Raw genomic sequence first — 19,068 nt, forward strand, 5'->3', positions numbered from 1 at the left:
GATAAAAGTAAATTGATTATTTTTTTTCTAAAAATTATAAAATATTAAATTCTTAAATCATGAAACCGCCTATCAATAGCGGAAACCGACCCAAAATATCCGGAAATCCCTCTACACTTTTTAGTTTTTGAGGGATTTCCGATAATTCTTGAAAAAAGAAGGAAACGGACCCAAACTCACTTTTGGGTCCGTTTCCGTGTTGAGGCGTTTCCGTGTTGAGGCGTTTCCATAGCACCTATCAATCATGTTGGAAGGGGGAATTATTTGTATTTTTCTGCTATTATTCTTTCTCTTCTTAAATCATGCTAATTTTTCTCGCAGGAGTTTCTATGTTAATTTTAGAGTTAAAAATAAAAGTATACCGTAAGAAGGGCGAAGGCTGAAAGTAAATAAAAAAATCCTCCCTTTCTAGTCTACGATAAACTAGTTTTCTTGGGCCACTAGAAATGAATGAATTAAAAACACTAATGTCGGAAATTGAGGCAAGCCTCTTGGGATGCATTGCCATCCGTCCCAGGTTGACCAACCTGTCAGGGGTCATAGAAGGGGAAAAGTACGGATGTATTTTATGGAGGAGGGATTTAATATGTAGAAACTTGATAATTGATATCTTACTTAAAATTTATTTTCATAATGTTGGCACTTTCTAGTACACTTTATTATTTATATAGAAGAATGAATAAAAACTATACTTTAAATGAGAATTTTTTTGTAAAAATCCAGGGGGGTACACCCCCCCCCCTAATTTTACTCAGGGGGGGAGTAATGGACTGTCACCCCCACCCCCTGAAACCGCCTAGGAATTCTTTCACACTTGTCGTTAACTTTGATTTACCAACCCCTATATCTTTTCAACCTGTGGATGGAAAGCTTTGATACTTTATAAAAAAACTTCCTGATCTAGCAGAATTCTTACAGAGTTAGAAATATTACAGATCTATGATATTTGGTTGGAAGTATGCATGGATTAAAAAGTTAGTTTGTGACTTTAAGTATTCAGATATCGTTTAGAGTTTTGTATTTTGTATCTCAGCGGCGTACTCCTGGTGGGCTAGGGGGATCAGAATTCTGTCTCCACCCCCTGGATTAGTGAAATCTATGGTTTCCTTGGGGGATTTTGGGCACCAATGAGTGCTGCGCCCCCAAAAGAAAGAAAAAAAGAAAACCGCCCCCTTGACAAATTCTTCAGTTTCCACTTTGAATAATATCTAGCTAAAATAAAATCTGCTAGTATGAAAAATTATGAAATCAGAAACAGGGAACATCTTAAACATATTTTCGAAAGGATTTAAGATTTTTTTTAATTAACAAATTATTAAGTTACATTTCTAATTCTAGTTAATTTCTTTAAATTGACTCTATTCTTAATTATATTCAATAATGCAATTATATCCTAAGCTATGTTACGTTTTATTAAATAAATTAAATTTATTTTTGAAGTTTTTGGTTTTCTGAATGTAGACTGATGAAAAGCATTTGATAATTTTTCTTTTTAAAAAGTTTTACATTTATTTGGTTTAAAAAAGCTTTGAACAAATTAATATTTTTTAAATGGATAAAAAAATCTTATCAAAATAATTTGTTTGTAAAACAATGTTTTTAAAAGTATTTCCCGGTCAGGTTTTCTAATCATGTTTTACAAAAAGTATTTCCCGGTCAGGTTTTCTAATCATGTTTTACAAAAAGTATTTCCAGGTCAGGTTTTCTCATCATGTTTTACAAAAAAGTACAAACTGAAGACACAGGTGTACATGTCGTGTAGACTCCCCGCCTAAAAATCTGAGTTTTGATATTTTAAAATGTTAGAAACCCAACCTGATATTTAAAATGAGTGGGGATTTGTAGGGGGGGGGGATTCAAGGGGATCTAGGGGATACATGGAATGATATCCCTTCTCCTATATATCATGAGATATGAAAGGGCAGGTGTCTAGGTGTATCTGCGATCATGAAAGCTGAAATCCTGGATTTAAAGATGTGAGGGCCCAGTCTAGGGAAAACAGTTGACCGATAAGGAATATGAATTCCATTGTTCTTCAAGGAAAAGATTAATTATTCATAGTTTTTATCCAAATATCCCTAAAGGTAAACACAACAATATCCCTAAAAGTAAACACAAGATTTTATCCCAATATCCATAAAAGTAAACACAAGATTTTATCCCAATATCCCTAAAGGTAAACATAAGATTTTATCCCAATATCCCTAAAGGTAAACACAAGATTTTATCCCAATATCCCTAAAGGTAAACACAAGATTTTATCCCAATATCCCTAAAGGTAAACACAAGATTTTATCTAAATATCCCTAAAGGTAAACACAAGATTTTATCTAAATATCCCTAAAGGTAAACATAAGATTTTATCCGAGAAAATATCGGTTGGATAATTTTTTTCTTCACATCAAGAAACCCAATATCATGTGTAGATCGAAATATCTGAAACAATCACCTATTTGGCTGATGTCGGGTGATAACCTCGTAATGACTGAACCGAATTTCAATAAATCCTGTTTTATACTTACATAGAACAAGTTTAGGAAAAAAAATCGATTAAAGATATTTCCCCTCTTTTAAGAATTATAGAAATAATTATCTACAGAAATTGTTTTTAATATTTCGTGTTGTTTTTTGGAATAAAGTCATCTCAAATCTAAACCCAATTAGTTACAAAGCCGTTGCCACTCATTTGCCCACACAGTAAATTAGCAGTCCTGGTTATACAGGGTGTCCAACATCATATTGGATCGTGTTATAGCTTTAAATTGCGATTTCCCGGACTAAACAGAAAATTTAAAAAGAACAATTCATTAAAAAAATATATAAAGTTTTGCATGCAGAAAATACTGGCTTTTTATATTATGTGCGTAATATGATATGGGACGCTCTGTAAGTCACTGAGCCTTAAATTTGGAAACCATTTTCACCTGATAAATAAAAGCATTTTTCGTATTTGCTTCTTTAATTTTTTTTGTCTATTTGAAGTATTTACGTTATTCTCCAAAATATTACTGAAAATATGTCGATACAAATAGGATGAAATTTGTTGTAGTTAATTTCACGTGCGTAGTGCGTCGTGATGATTAACAGTTTAATATTATTAGATGAGGAACCTGTACTCAAGGGATGCAGGGTCCGGAGAAACAAGAAGAGGAAGTGTAGCGAGTTTATCCTTAACCGTTAACCCTATGCACGCCAAGTATAAGGTAAATCAACCAGAGATCGAAACTTTTGTAAGGTTTATCCCTTCATAGACATTAATCTGTTTATTTTGTGGTTAGACGGATTAACGTATTTCTAAACATTGACAAAACAAGCGACGAAAAATGTGCGAGAGAGGAGTACGTACGTTTATTTATTTATCTGTGGTACACACATATTCGCGGATTAAACATATTTAAACTCTTTAAATTAAAGTCTTTAAAGATAAACATATACATAAGTTACAACCTCTAGACGGGATATTGTGTAGAAATTTTAAATTATATCTCATTGGACTAATTTCAAAATTTAAATAATCTTAAACTTTTTAAAACCAATCCATTCAAAAATATTTTTTACATTACAAGACATTGAACAATTATACTATAATCTTCAATTAAAAGTCCAAAATCATGAAGAACTATTGTTCTCTTTGATGTAATTTTTTGTGAATAATTGTAGATCTTCAAGTTGTTTGAGTAAACATGTCCGGTCAATATAAATCTGGGATTAAGATGAATAAAAAATATATATTTACAGTGATTACTTAGAAAACAATAGCATAGGAAGACGGAATTATATAAATACATGAAGTGTATTTGATGCTGTCAAAAAGCAAATAGTTTTACTAGACACTTATTAAATTACTAATTTAGGGTCTGTTTACACTGCACAATTACCATGGATTTTATTCTCATTGGACTTTACTATCACTTGATTTTTAAAGTCGTCTAGTTTTCACTGTACAAGGATCTAATTCTCAGGGTATAGTATCAACCCCTGGGTTCTGTAAGTTCAGTGCTTGGAAGCGCGAGACGGAAATCCCTAAACAATCCTTCTCCTCCTGGATACTGGGGAATATGGGGAACCAGTCTAAAAACAAGGTTTGGATGAAGGATATCACAACAGGGAGAAGTGAGACGTATGCTTCAGCAAAGATTCATGTTGAAAGAGTTGTAAAGGTAAACTCTTGTTTCCTTTTAATCAAATCTAGTCAAAGGAACTGAGATTTTGCCACAATCTTAAACTTTCTAATCTCTATATCTTTGTAACTTAAAAGTGTAAACCTTTCATATTTCAAACTTAGACTATTTAATCTAACAGAATTCATAGTTTGTCATAGAGTTACGACATTGGGTTGAAATCATATATATGGCAAAAACTCCTTTAAAGAATCTAGAAACATTCTAATTTTCTAACCCGTATATCTTTGCAAACTGATGTTATAGAAAACAATATTTCAAACTTTTAGATATTTAAGATATTGATATATTATCAGGTTGCAAATATATACATGGATTTGTAAGTTTGCGTTTGAGAAAGTACATAATTTCTTTGTTCACTAGGGTCTGAGCAAGCTAGGTGTTGAGAAAGGATCTGTTGTCTGTATGTGGACAACAAACTTTGTTGAATACTGGATCTGTTGTCTTGCTGCCTGGGAGCTAGGAGCAGCTGTTATGCCTGTCAACTGTCTCATCCATACAGATAAACTGGCGACCCAGCTGTTAGAGACAGCTGCCGGATATCTGGTCTGTGACGAGTTGAACCTCGAGGATGCACTGGCGTTAAAATCTAAAGTTTCCTCTATTAAACATATTATTTTAATGGATCAGGTTAATTTCATTTTATTGTTTATTGTTGCATAACTTAATTCTGAATTAAGTTTGTTTAAAAGTATATTAATTCCTCCAGGATGAATGTGCAGAGGATGCATTATGCTTTCGTAAGCTAATGAATACAGAGGAGAACGTAAGAGTGAGCTTGAAACCTGTATCCCTGGAGAAGGATCCAATATATCTGATCTGGACGAGTATAAAGGATGAACCACTCCTGGTGGAGCATACTAATAAATCTCTCCTGTCTCAGATGTTTAGTCCTAGTGGTACTTCCAACCATTGGTTAGATCAGGTCATCTACCTTTTTCTATCAAGTTTTTATTCACATAGTTTTAATTGATCGTCGACATCTAAATCGATGTTTGGTATTTTTCCAAAGATTTTCCCCAAGCGGCAACTTTCCAAGGGTATTTTCCAAAGTGGCAACTTCCCAAATGTGCAATTTCCCCAACGGCAACTTTCCTAATCTGTTCTTAGTTGCAGAGCTCGGCCTTCTAGCTTGTTCTAACCGCAGCGCTCGTCCCCCAGCCCATCATAGCCGCAGAACTCATCCACCATTCCAGCCTGTGGCGCCTCAGAAGGCCTATTCTAACTTTTAGGAAGTTGTCACTTGGGAAATGGCACATTTGGGAAATTGCCGCTTGGGAAATTGTCACTTGGGAAGTTGCCTTTGGGAAAATGTCTTTGGGAAAGTACCTAACACCTCTAAATCAATGATCATGTTTCTCAGCATTTAAATGTATTTGTAACTGTAGAATTGCAAAGATGAGGATGTGAACTTTTATTTCTCTAGAACCAAAGTGAAGTCGTCTTCGGTGGATGTTGGTTTTTCCACACTACAGGTTGGCTTTTCACTTTACAGGTTTTTATCCACACTACAGGTTAGTTTTCCACACTACATGTTAGTTTTTCACACTAAAGGTTAGTTTTCTACACTACAGGTTAGTTTTCCACACTACAAACTAGTTTTCCACACTACAGTTTTATTTTTCTACACTACAGGTTAGTTTTCCATACTGCAGGTAAGTTTTCCACACCACAGGTTAGTTTTCCTCACTACAGGTTAGTTTTCCACGCTACAAACTAGTTTTCCACACTATGGTTTTATTTTTCTACACTACAGGTTAGTTTTCCACTCTACAGGTTAGTTTTCCACACTACAGGTAAGTTTTCCACACCACAGGTTAGTTTTCCACACTGCAGGTTAGTTTTCCACAATTCAGAATAGTTTTTACACTACAGGCTAGTTTTCCACACTACAGGCTAGTTTTCCACACTACAGGTTAGTTTTCCACACTACAGGTTAGTTTTCCGCACTACAGGTTAGTTTTCCACACTACCAACTAGTTTTCCACACTGCAGGTTAGTTTTCCACACTACAGGTTAGTTTTCCACACTACAGGTTAGTTTTCCATACTACAAACTAGTTTTCCACACTGCAGCTTTGTTTTCCACACTGCAGGTAAGTTTTCCCCTCTACAGGTTAGTTTTCCACATTGCAGGTTATTTTTCAACACTAGGTTATTTTTCCACACTACAGGTTAGTGTCCACACTAACCTGTTAAGTGTCCGCACTAAAGGTTAGTTTTCCACACTAGGTCAGTCTTCCACACTACAGGTTAGTAATTTCCACACTACAGTTTATTTTTCCACACTAGGTCAGTTTTCCACACTACAGGTTAGTTTTTCACACTACAGCTTAGTTTTCCACACTACAGGTTAGTTTTCCACACTACAGGTTAGTTTTCCACATCAACAGGTTAGTTTTCCACACTACAGATTAGATTTCCACACTAGAGGTTAGTTTCCCAAGCTACAGATCAGTTTTCCATATTACAGGTTAGTTTTCCACACTACAGGTTAGTTTTCCGAACTACAGGTTAGTTTTCCACACTACAGGTTAGTTTCCCAAAGTACAGGTTAGTTATCCGCACTGTAGGTTAGATTTCCACACTACAGGTTAGTTTTCCGAACTACATGTTAGTTTGCCACACTGCATGTAAGGTTTTCACACAACATTAAACTGTAAACTAGTTTAAAATATACATTATTATTATTATTATATTATTATTGGTTAGGTTTCCACACTACATGTAAGTTTTTCACACTGCAGGTTAGTTTTCAACATTATGGGTTAGTTTTCCACGCAGCGGGTTAGTTTTCCATATTACAGGAAAGTTTTCCATACTATCGGTAAGTTATTTCGATATAAAAAGAATATTACTCGTTGTTCTAGAAACATATCAATTATCTCTACTGTTGGATAAGTTGATCTGAACTCTAGGAAGTTCTATTAACAATGATATCAAAGTTAGGTTATCTTAACACAGCATAGATGTTTTGCCATTGAACAAAGGCATATGCAATTTAATATTTATCTGTACATATGTGTATATTTAAAAATAAATTGTAGTAATTTTGATATTTATCTTTAGGTTTGTACAGCTTCGCCCTGTCTGCTGCACTGGGATTGACTCTTCATGTTCTCTCGGAGTACACGGATGAAAACACACGTAATGGATAATGATTTAGGTTTAGCGGATCCTAGTATATCAACAGCTATCCACACACGTAATGGATAATGATTTAGGTTTATCGGATCCTAGTATATCAACAGCTATCCACACACGTAATGGATAATGATTTAGGTTTAGCTGATCCTAGTATATCAAGAACTATCCACACACGTAATGGATAATGATTTAGGTTTATCTGATCCTAGTATATCACGTAATGGATAATGATTTAGGTTTAGCTGATCCTAGTATATCAAGAACTATCCACACACGTAATGGATAATGATTTAGGTTTAGCTGATCCTAGTATATCAACAGCTATTCTTTACTCATGGCAGGTTCGAATGCTGACCTCTTCTCCTTTAGGTGAACATTTTTTTAATAAAACAATTGTCAGGATGTTTTCCAATTTAAAACTGTTTATTCTTGGAGTTCAACGTGATCCCACCATAATATGTAATAATAATTTTTTTGAAAGCACAAAAAGGGACCAACTATGTCAAAATTTAAGCCCCCCCCCCCCTGCCTCAAAAAATATAATTTGTTAGTTTTGAGACGTCTGCATTCCAAAGGTAAAATTTAATCTCCAAAACAGTAGATTGAAAGGGCAGTTGGGGGAAATATTCAGATAAAATATACACTTTTCACATCATAATCATCTTTACAGTCTGCCGGGGGGACTAAGATATCCCCCGAAATCTGAGAAAGGTTTGACAGCTAGAGAGAAAGAGATTACTTAATCGAAGAGAAAATAGTGGAATTAAAAGTACGAGCGTAGTTTTTTACTTTAATGGGCATGCATTCCTTGTCATGTAATTCTGAGTCATTCAATTCTGATTTTATTTGAGTTTGAACTTAACTTAATGATATTTAAAAAAATATTTTTTCTTTCATCTTTATTTGTATCTTCTTAAAAGGATCTCTCAAAAAATGGAAAGGGGGGAGGGGATTTAATAGGAACATTATCTCATATTATCTCTCTTCAAATATATATCTCTCTTCAAATATATTATCTCTCTTCAAATATATATCTCTCTTCAAATATATTATCACTCTTCAAATATATATCTCTCTTCAAATATATTATCTCTCTTCAAATATATATCTATCTTCAAATATATTATCTCTCTTAAATTGTAAATTATCTCTCTTGAATTGTAAATCATCTCACTTAAACTCTAGTTGAGAAGTATGATTTGTCCCATCTCCGTCTACTGGTTACGGGTGGATCACTTCTCAATCAAACCGTGAAAAATGAAGTTTTTGAAAAACATCCCAACATCAAGTATGTCAGGTAGGTTCAGAATATTCAGACTAGATTTAGCTTTCAAATCAGTTTTTTAACGTAATGCAAAGCATAAGACTTTTACTTAAGACATTCAAACATACATTAGATTACCGAAATCATAGTATGAAATATTAAAGGTCTACGACACCAGGTTGCAAAAATATAAGGAAAAGAAAAATTAGAGCTTCTCATCTTTCCAATGAATTCTGAACATTGTTCAGGGAAGCTTATGGAATAAAAGAAGCAGGTTTACTGACCTACACCTATCCAAAGGATAGAGCTAAACAAATGATGTCAAAGGTAAACAATTTAACAATTTATTTTTAAACATTCTTTATGAATGGATTTCATTAAGGTTGAGATGCCTGACGATCACCTGATGCCGGTTGGGTTTCCTAACATGTTTACAGTGTTCAAGATTGTAGATAGAGTTACAGGAGGACCTGTCTCCGGTCCTGATATGCAGGTTGGTTTAACTCCGGGTTGGGTTTCCAAACATGTTTACAGTGTTCAAGATTGTAGATAGAGTTACAGGACGACCAGTCTCCGGTCCTGATATGCAGGTTGGTTTAGCTCCGGGTTGAGTTTCCAAACATGTTTACAATGTTCAAGATTGTAGATAGAGTTATAGGAGGACCAGTCTCCGGTCCTGATATGCAGGTTGGTTTAACTCCGGGTTGAGTTTCCAAACATGTTAGCGTATTAAAGGTTGTAGATAGGGTTACAGGAGGACCTGTCCCCGGTCGGAAGGTTTTAAACTTTCAAACATGTATAGCTAGGGTGGTTGAGTTACACGCACATGGCTAACTATGTAAAAATGTAAAAGTTTTTGGGGGAGATAAAAAGATGCTATGTACAAAATGATGAATCTCCTGGTGCAGGGAGAGCTGTGTGTGAAAACCTGTCAGTTGATGGTTGGATACAAGGGTAAGGAGGAGAAGTTTCTCGACTCCGACGGGTTCTTCCACACTGGAGACCTGGGATACTACGACAAGGAGGGGGCCATTCACTTCATGGAAGAGGTATATTTATAATGATTAAAAAATTTTCTTAATTTTATCATTCTGTGATTCTTACATTCAAGTTCTTTTTTCTACGGCAAGTTTAATAAGATCTTGATATATGATTTTATCATTTAAAAGTAGAAAAAATGGTTTAGATAAAGGTACTTTTTAAATCATTTATATTCTTTATTGAAACTCCCAACATATATCTATAAATACTTATGTTTAGATATGCTTAGTTCTTGAATTCCCAACCCGCCCTATTATGTTCAGTTCTTGAACTCCCATCTCATCCAGACATGTTTAGATATTGAACTCCCAACCCATCCTAACATGTTTAGATCTTGAACTCCCAACCCATCCTGACATGTTTAGATCTTTAACTCCCAGCCCATCCTGACATGTTTAGTTCTTGAACTCCCAACCCATCCTGACATGTTTAGATCTCGAACTCCCAACGCATCCTGACATGTTTAGATCTCGAACTCCCAACGCATCCTGACATGTTTAGATCTTGAACTCCCAACCCATCCTGACATGTTTAGATCTTGAACTCCCAGCCTATCTTGATATGTTTAGATCTTTAACTTTCAACCCATCCTGACATGTTTAGATCTTGAAGTTCCAAACCATCCTGACATGTTTAGATCTGTTACTCCCAACCCATCCTGACATGTTTAGATCTTTAACTCCCAACCGATCCTGACATGTTTAAATCTCGAACTCCCAACCCATCCTGACATGTTTAGATCTCGAACTCCCAACGCATCCTAACATGTTTAGATCTTGAACTCCCAACCCATCCTGACATGTTTAGATCTTGAACTCCCAGCCTATCTTGATATGTTTAGATCTTTAACTCCCAACCCATCCTGACATGTTTAGATCTTGAACTTCCAAACCATTCTGACCTGTTTAGATCTGTAACTCCCAACCCATCCTGACATGTTTAGATCTTTAACTCCCAACCGATCCTGACATGTTTAGATCTTTAACTCCCAACCCATCCTGAAATGTTTAGATCTTTAACTCCCAACCCATCGTGATATGTTTAGATCTTGAACTCCCAACCCATCCTGACATGTTTAGATCTTGAACTCCCAGCCCATCCTGAAATGTTTAGATCTTGAACTCCCAACCCATCGTGATATGTTTAGATCTTGAACTCCCAACCCATCCTGACATGTTTATATCTTGAACTCCCAACCCATCCTGACATGTTTAGATCTTTAACTCCCAACCCATCCTGATATGTTTAGATCTCGAACTCCCAACCCATCCTGGCATGTTTAGATCTTGAACTCCCAGCCCATCCTGACATGTTTAGATCTTGAACTCCCAATCCATCCTGATATGTTTAGATCTCGAACTCCCAACCCATCCTGACATGTTTAGATCTTGAACTCCCAACCCATCCTGGCATGTTTAGATCTTGAACTCCCAACCCATACTGCTATGTTTTGATTATAAACTCCCAACCAAGGTTGTATTATACAATCTTGCTCCCAACTCCCCTAACCAATCTTGACATGTTTAGATCTCGAACTTAATCAGCTTCTGGATGTACGAGGTGTCTCCTAGCGTACTAGAGGCTCGACTTCTCTGCCATAATAGTGTTGTAGATGCAGCAGTAGTTGGGATTCAAGACAAGGAAATTATTTCTTTTATCTGCATCGATCCGAGATGAAAATAAATGTCGTCTTCAAAACTCTGAAACTTAGAACATCTTATATGAATTTCCTTTCCACAGTCTACACTTAAACTTAAATGAATTTGCCCTCATTAAATATCGATATTCTTTCAAGTTTTGGATGATTTTATTCTAATTTCCTTGGCTACACAATCTTAATTTCAAGACTGGAAAAGGAATAACTGTTTGTTTAGGAAAATGGACAATTACCAAGAGCTTTCGTAGTTCTTAAGGAAAAAAAGAAACAAATGCAAAAAAACGATCAAAATATGAACTTAACAAAATTTAAAGAATCTCTTTCTAATAGAAAATTAATTGCATTGTTTTCGTTCTCCTAGTCCGGGCACGAAGAGACAGAAGAAAATTTGACTAATTTCCTTGAATCTCGACTTCAGGATTATATCTTAGACTAAAATATCTAATACTAGCTGAAGGGCCCGGCGTTGCCCGTGGGAAAAAAATTTAAACATTTTTTTAGCTTATAACACCCCCCGGCCACCCATGAGGGCTCCAGTACAAAAGGTAGAATTACAAAAGGTAGAATGACAAAAGGTAGAACGATCAAAAGGTAGAACGATCATAAGGTAGAACGACAAAAGGTAGAATTACAAAAGGTAGAACGTTCAAATGGCCCTGTTTCTGGTCATAGGCAGTTTGCTAATCCAGGTCCTATCTAAGTAGGCAACAAACAGCCTAACCTCCTCTGACCAGTCAGGCCACAAATCTCCATGTTCCTCTACATGCTCTAGGATAATATTCTCATAGACCTGTGGATAACAAAGATGGTTGGATCAAGTATGGCTGTAATTGAAAATGTCAATTTTAATTCTAAGAATAACCTTAACAATATCCTCAGGAGGAACATATGCCAGACTGTATAGCATGCCAACAAAGAACTTCTGGTATCGCCAGAACTCTGTTCCATTCTTAATTTTCTCAAAATTATATTCATATTTCTGGTCGTCAATCAATGTTCTTTTCTTCTTTTGATTTACCCCATAGTTAACCAACCTCTCCATGCTGAATTCAACCGAGAAATGCAGTTTTGTGATTTAAAAAAAAAATCGCGGATTTTCTTGTAAAAATTAGAAAATTTTCTTCTTTCTCAAAAATAAAAAATTCTACCTTTTGAACGTTCTACCCTTTGTAATTCTACCTTTTGAACGTTCTACCTTTTGTTTATTCTACCTTTTGATTGTTCTACCTTTTGATTGTTCTACCTTTTGTCATTCTACCTTTTGATCGTTCTACCTTTTGTCATTCTACCTTTTGTCATTCTACCTTTTGTAATTCTACCTTTTGTACGTGAGCCCCCATGAGTGTCCACAAAAAATTCAGCCCAATCGGTCCAGCCGTTTGGCCGGCTATGCGCAACATATATATATACGAATGTCTTGTTTTATTATATAGATATTTGCAGGAGTAATAGAACTAGAAAAAAGTAGGTTTGTTTACGTTCTACTATGACGTAAAAGGATAGGTTTAAATATTGCTGTAAGGAAACAGTAATTAAACTATTTCATCAAGCAATTACATAAGCCCGCGGGTTTCCGTCCTACCCTGCTCATAAAGTTGAAAGGAAAATTCTTTGCTTTTGTTTTATAATAAACTAATTCTTGAACGTCTCCAAAAACGACAGAATAAAATGTAAAAATATATCTACATATTTTTACATGTTGCAAGGAATTCCTAAATTATTTACTTAAACTCTTACAGATTTTTTCGAATTTCAATTTTAAAACTCCCCCCCCCCTTCCGCCTTTTGATCTAGTTAAGATATTTTTGGTTGGATTAGGACCATGAGAGGCTTAGGGGTGGATTACATTATATACAACACATCCCCAGGTACTATTTCTTTCTATCCATCTATCTATCTATCTATCTATCTATCTATCTATCTATCTATCTATCTATCTATCTATCTATCTATCTATCTATCTATCTATCTATCTTATCTATCTATCTATCTATCTATCTATCTATCTATCTATCTATCTATCTATCTAGTATCTATCTATTTATCCATCTATCTATCTATCTATCTATCTATCTAACAAACTTTTATCTATGTTTTTGTCTTTCTATCTATCTATATATATATATCTATCTATCCAAGGTTATAATGCAAGGAAAGTTATTTCAGAGGTTTGCGCATCTCTTGTACTACAGTGTACTGTTTCTGGGCGGGAATGTAAACACAAGACGGATGTCGAAGCCTGACATGGGATCCATTTATCACATCAAAAATCAATGAATTATTCTGGTCATAGGAAACTATTGTGTGAATTATCAAAATTATCAAAAATTTAATGCTTTTAACCTCCTTAGATACTAAACGAACACTGATGCATCTATTCTTGTTTACAAATTCCGCCCAGAGAGAACTGGTTTCAATATTTACGCAGAGTATACGCAACTGCAACTAAATTTCCTTGCATTAAAACCTTGTATATACCTATCCAGGGATGAGAACTGGAAGGTCCGAAGATCCGTCCTGCAGAAGTTTATCCCTCCTGTGAAAGGAGAGGAAGGAGCACCTGGTGAGAAAACTCCAACTCTTTCTCTGCAGATGGATCTACCTCCTGTGAGCCCACGAGCCCGACGAGCCTCTGAAGCTGCGGATGCTCTGCTCAACCCTGCGGAGAAAACTCTGCAGTATCTTGAACCTCAGGATGTTTACGGAATGAGATCAAGGTTTAAATCAAACTAATCGTTTACTCCGAGTTTCAAGGATCTTTATGTATAAGTGCAACGTTTTTTGTCGGACATTTGTTCCTCCATGAAAAGAGGGGGATTATCAGATTCACAAAGGTACCCAATATCTGATCAATAATGTAAAAGATAATTTTCGTTTTTCTAGCCTGTAAAGTGTTTAATTCTGATGATTCATAAATTGTTTGCTTTGCGAGTCACTTTTGTTATAGAGAAACCACAATTGAGCAGAGAATGCTTTTAAGGGTGCTGTTGTGAATCTGACACCCCACTCTACAAATGGACTTTCGCTTGACATGATGCCTACAATAAACTTAAATAGTTTTATTTTCAGAACAACACTATTAAACGATGTATAAAATATTTTCAGGACACCAATATTATATAAAATAAGTAAATATGAAGAGACCATGACATTTTATTAAACGTTGTCCAATTAAGAAAATGAAATATTAAATAAATATAACATTGTTTAATGACTTCCGGAGAAAATCATAAAACCAAATATAAAAGACTGAAACTACATATAAGGCACAGATTTGACATTTCATTGGTTAAAATTTCAGAGACAGCTAGAACGTTTCATAGATAACATTTCATAAACAGGACATTTCATAAACAGGACATTTCATAACAGGACATTTCATAAACAGGACATTTCATAAAGAGGACATTTCATTTTATAAATAGGACATTTTAATAGAAGATATTTTATACAGTTTAGTTCAAATATAAAGAGTCATGGGAAGAATTTATGAAATGTCGTATTCTTAAAGTTCTGATAATGGAATGCTACAAACATTTAGTTTTTAATTAAATTCTTATATAGCGCTCTTTAAAACTATTCCCGCATATTCATGGATAATTGTTTTTTTTTGCAATTACTGAGATTTACGTAAAATAGTATAAAACCCATTGAAAAATGTCAAGACGACATTTCATAAATTCTCCCAATGCCTCAAAATCTGTGTGGTAAACTGTAGATAAGATAGATCTTTTCTGTCAATTTTCAACAGGTTCAAATATTTTAATTGGTTATAGGACTTTTTAGTCTTAAACTTCATATTTATATTTAGAAAATTTCCCAGCATCATGAAAAATACTAAATATTTAAATTGTTTCTTGTTTAAGATCAAGACGAGGATCTAGAGAGAATATACTGAGCTCCGAGGGGTTGGAGGAGAATGAGGAGGAGGAGAAGGATAAAGGAAGAAAGGAAGGGGAAGGAATACAAGGAGAAGAAGAGGAGTTAAACTATTGGTTACATGTGTCTGTATCCACTAGGTATAGAATACTTATAACCAACACACTCTGACTTTCTATATCTTTGCAACCTAGTGTCATAGACCTTAACTATTTCAAACTTTGAACTTTCTTAGATAAAAAATTCAAGTTTGAAATACACTATAATGTTGCCAAAAATAGGGATTAGAAAATTTCAGGTTGTCACAAAGATTAAATTTTACCCAATAAAAAAACTTCTCAAAATATCCGGTATCTTCGAGAATTTTTACGATACAGCGAAGGTAGGTAACATTCCAGATAGCCTAATATTTTATTGAAACTCTTTGCTCTTCTTTACTGAAAAGAAAACTCTTTTATCTATATTTCGTAGATACCTGGAGAAGCAGCTCCTTCTTCATCCCGGAATCTGTGACGTAGCAATCCGTGGGGTTAAGGTTCAAGGGGTTGGACAGGTACAATTCAAGGGTTTCAAGGGATCTGGTTGGACAGGTAGAGTTCAAGGGGTTGGAAAGACAAGATTTGGAAGAGATAGATTTATAGAGAGATAAAGTTCAAGGAGTGAGACAGGAAGAGTTCAGGGGGTTGGACAGGTAGAGTTTAAAGGGCTGAACAGGTAGAGTTGAAGGGGTTGGACAGGTAAAGGTCAAGGGGTTCAAGGGGTTGGACAAGTAGAGTTCAAGGGTTTTAATTATTTGGACATGCAGAGGTCAAGGGTTTGAAGGGGTTGAATAGGTAGAGGTCAAGGAGTTGAACAGGCAAAGGTCAAAGGGTTGAACAGGTACAGGACAAGGGGTTGGACAGGTAGATGTCAAGGGATTGGACAGGTAGAGTTCAAGGGATTGAACAGGTAGAGTTCAAGGGGTTGAACAGGTAGAGTTCAAGGGGTTGGACAGGCAAAGGTCAAAGGGTTGAACAGGTACAGGACAAGGGGTTGGACAGGTAGATGTCAAGGGATTGGACAGGTAGAGTTCAAGGGGTTGAACAGGTAGAGTTCAAGGGGTTGAACAGGTAGAGTTCAAGGGGTTGGACAGCTAGAGGTCAAGGGTTTGGGCATGTCAAAGGGTCGGAGAGGTAGGGTTAATGGGTTAGATAGGTAGGGTTCATGGAGTTGGATATGTAGGGTTCAAGGAGTTGGATAGGTAGAGGTCAAGGGGTTTGATAGGTAGGGTTCAAGGGGTTGGTCATTTGGAGTTCAAGAGGTTAGACAGGTAGAGGTCAATGGGTTGGATAGGTAGGGTTCAAGGGGTTGGATAGGTAGGGTTCAAGGGTTTGGGGTTTGACAGGTACAACTCAAGGGGTTGGAAATGTACAGTTAAAGGTAAATTTTAAATTAAGGGACAAAAAGTCACGTGTTTTCTTAAATTAAGATAATAAAATTCAATGTTTTCTTAAATTTGATTACCAAGGTTAAATATTTTCTTGAATAAAAAGAACAATATTTAATGTTCTCTTGAATAAAGGTTCAAGATTCAATGATTTTTAAGGAAAGGTGCTATATGGTTCAATGTTTCTTGAATGAAGATTAAATGGTTTGTTAAATCTAGGTGCCAAGAGCCTATGTTGTTTTAAATAAGGGGTTTACTCTCAACGGAGAAGATTTTGCTTGTTGGGCAAACTCCAAACTCTCCTGGCACCATAGGTTAGAAATTAATAATAGCTATTCATTCAAATAAAAGTTTTGAAAAATAATTATAATCCTCCTCCCTCCAGGTTGTTCGGAGGAGTGGTGATGACGGATAGGTTGGCAAGAGACAGCTCTGGGGCAATATTAGTAAACCTAGAGAATCTGGATAAAACAGTAGTAGCGCAACAAGTATTTTCAGACGCAGATATTCGTCCTTGCACCTAGTTTATTACGTTTTGGTGTAATCTGCTCCAGTCTCTAGTATTCCCTATGCAGTATCCAGTATCCTTGATCAGTACCCCCCTTCAGCAGATCAAGAGCTAGCTTGGAATTTTCCTTTTCTGGGTCTGTAATGTAATGTACATAAATCCCATGATTTATCCAAGTTTTCTCATCCAATGTGTAGCCCTGTTTCCAGTTTTCTGAAACCCTAGTTTTACTTAAACGGATTTCTCTTAAGACTTTTTCTTTCCCACAAAAACTGTCTCTTTCCCCTAATTATTTTGAACTGTTTCTCATTATATCTGCAGCTCTCCTGAACCCTGTTCCTCTCCTAGTTCTCTTGAACCCTGTTTCCTCTCCACATAGTTCTCCTGAACCCTGTTCCTCTCCTAGTTCTCCTGAACTCTGTCTTCTCATTAACCATGTTTCCTCTCCAAGTTCTCTTGAACCCTGTCTCCTCTCTTAGCTTACCCGAACCCTGTCTCCCTGTTTCCTCTCCAAGTTCTCCAGAACCCAGTCCCCTCTCCTAGCTTTCTCGAACTTTGTCTTATCTCCTTGTTTTCCTGAACCCTGTCTCCTTTTTATTCCACCAAAATCTTGTTTTCTCTGAACCATGTCTCTTCTAGTTTTTCTAAACCCTGTTCTTTATCTTGTATCCCAATGTTATTATCCTAAATGAATTCTACATATTTTCAAATATTACTTTGCAAGGTTTATGTATAGAATACAATATGAGTGTGTGTTTGAATTTATTAAAGAGTTTTTATGAATAATGAGTTGCGACTCAAGTGAGCAGAGAGAGAAATAAGAACAAAAATGGTCGTACATTACATGTAGAGCTAATAACACTGAATAAAAGGAATGAACTGCGTACATTACATGTAGTGCTAATAACACTGAATAAAAGGAATGAACTGCATACACTGTCAATAAAACGCCATGGCTCCATGCATAATAGATACTAGCTGAAGGGTCCGGCGTTGCCCGTGGGAGTTTTTTTAAAAATGAAAAAAATTTGGAAAAATTTTCGAATTTTTTAGCCTATTACACCCACAAAAAATCTCAGCCCATTTGGTCCAGCCGTTTGGCCGGCAATAGGCAACATATATATATATATATATATATACGAATGTCTTGTTTTATTATATATATATGATTTTCCCGATGATTGCAATAGAGTTCTTTTTTGCAGTGTAGTTAGCATTTTTTTTATGAATTTTGTGTCCCCAGAAAATTGTAGAAAAAGGTGATATTTAGTTCAAAGATTTTGTTGAAAATATCCAAAAAACAACATTTACGGGCACGGAAACTGTGCCATGGCCTTTTAATTATCGCGATATAACCTATTTATACATACATGATTAGATTCTTAATTACAATTAATTATAATGAATTTATTTTTAGCATCTCAAACAATTAGCTTCATCGTAAAATGTGTGAAATAAACATTCAAAATACTTTTATCATTAAAAGATTTGATTTCTCATCACAAACTAAAATTTTCTTTCTCTTATTTCTTTAAAGGAGTACAAATTTAAAATTGTTAAATTTTGAATATTTGATCTATTAGAATTTAAAGTTTGAAATTTCTAAGGTCTCTACGCTATCAGGTTGCAAACATTAAAATATTTTTTATATGACCATCAAAAAACTTTTTAAACGTTTATAGAAAATAAAGAACAGTTGTTTGTTAGATATTTATTCATCGCTTGATAATCTGACATCACAGTCTTCAAGTCTCACAGCCACAGTCTTAAACTTAACCATTGAAATCTCCGGGAGTGGCCAATCCTGAACTAGAGGCTAAGTACAGATTTTAAGAGAACTCGGAGAGAAAATAAAAAGTGTTCTAGATACCATGAGAGCAAGAGTCCTGATTCTAAACCTGGACTGAAATATCTCTACTCACCATGAGAGTAAGAGTTCTGGTTCTAAACCTGGACTAAAGTATCT

At 35.4% G+C, this 19,068-nt stretch overlaps 2 protein-coding genes across 2 annotated transcripts; both read left to right on the plus strand.

The window, feature by feature from the left end:
* Positions 1-1,945: 1,945 nt before the first annotated feature.
* On the plus strand, positions 1,946-7,338 carry LOC111702468 (4-coumarate--CoA ligase 3). The gene is made up of 7 exons (XM_023474165.1): positions 1,946-2,084; positions 3,102-3,203; positions 3,963-4,160; positions 4,545-4,811; positions 4,891-5,106; positions 5,608-5,656; positions 7,250-7,338. Exons 2-7 carry the CDS (start codon positions 3,102-3,104, stop codon positions 7,336-7,338), a joined length of 921 nt encoding a protein of 306 aa, XP_023329933.1. The 5' UTR covers positions 1,946-2,084.
* A 267-nt stretch (positions 7,339-7,605) lies between these two features.
* LOC111702469 (luciferin 4-monooxygenase) lies at positions 7,606-17,867 on the plus strand. Its single transcript, XM_023474166.1, has 14 exons — positions 7,606-7,696; positions 8,513-8,624; positions 8,840-8,918; positions 8,974-9,084; positions 9,500-9,640; positions 11,160-11,273; positions 11,507-11,545; positions 11,651-11,707; positions 13,108-13,157; positions 13,776-14,006; positions 15,156-15,308; positions 15,640-15,721; positions 16,814-16,908; positions 16,980-17,867. Exons 1-14 carry the CDS (start codon positions 7,606-7,608, stop codon positions 17,116-17,118), a joined length of 1,494 nt encoding a protein of 497 aa, XP_023329934.1. The 3' UTR covers positions 17,119-17,867.
* The last annotated feature ends 1,201 nt before the right edge of the window (positions 17,868-19,068 follow it).

Source organism: Eurytemora carolleeae, unplaced genomic scaffold (assembly GCF_000591075.1).
Source record: "Eurytemora carolleeae unplaced genomic scaffold, Eaff_2.0 scaffold278, whole genome shotgun sequence".
Lineage (NCBI taxonomy): Eukaryota > Metazoa > Arthropoda > Copepoda > Calanoida > Temoridae > Eurytemora > Eurytemora carolleeae.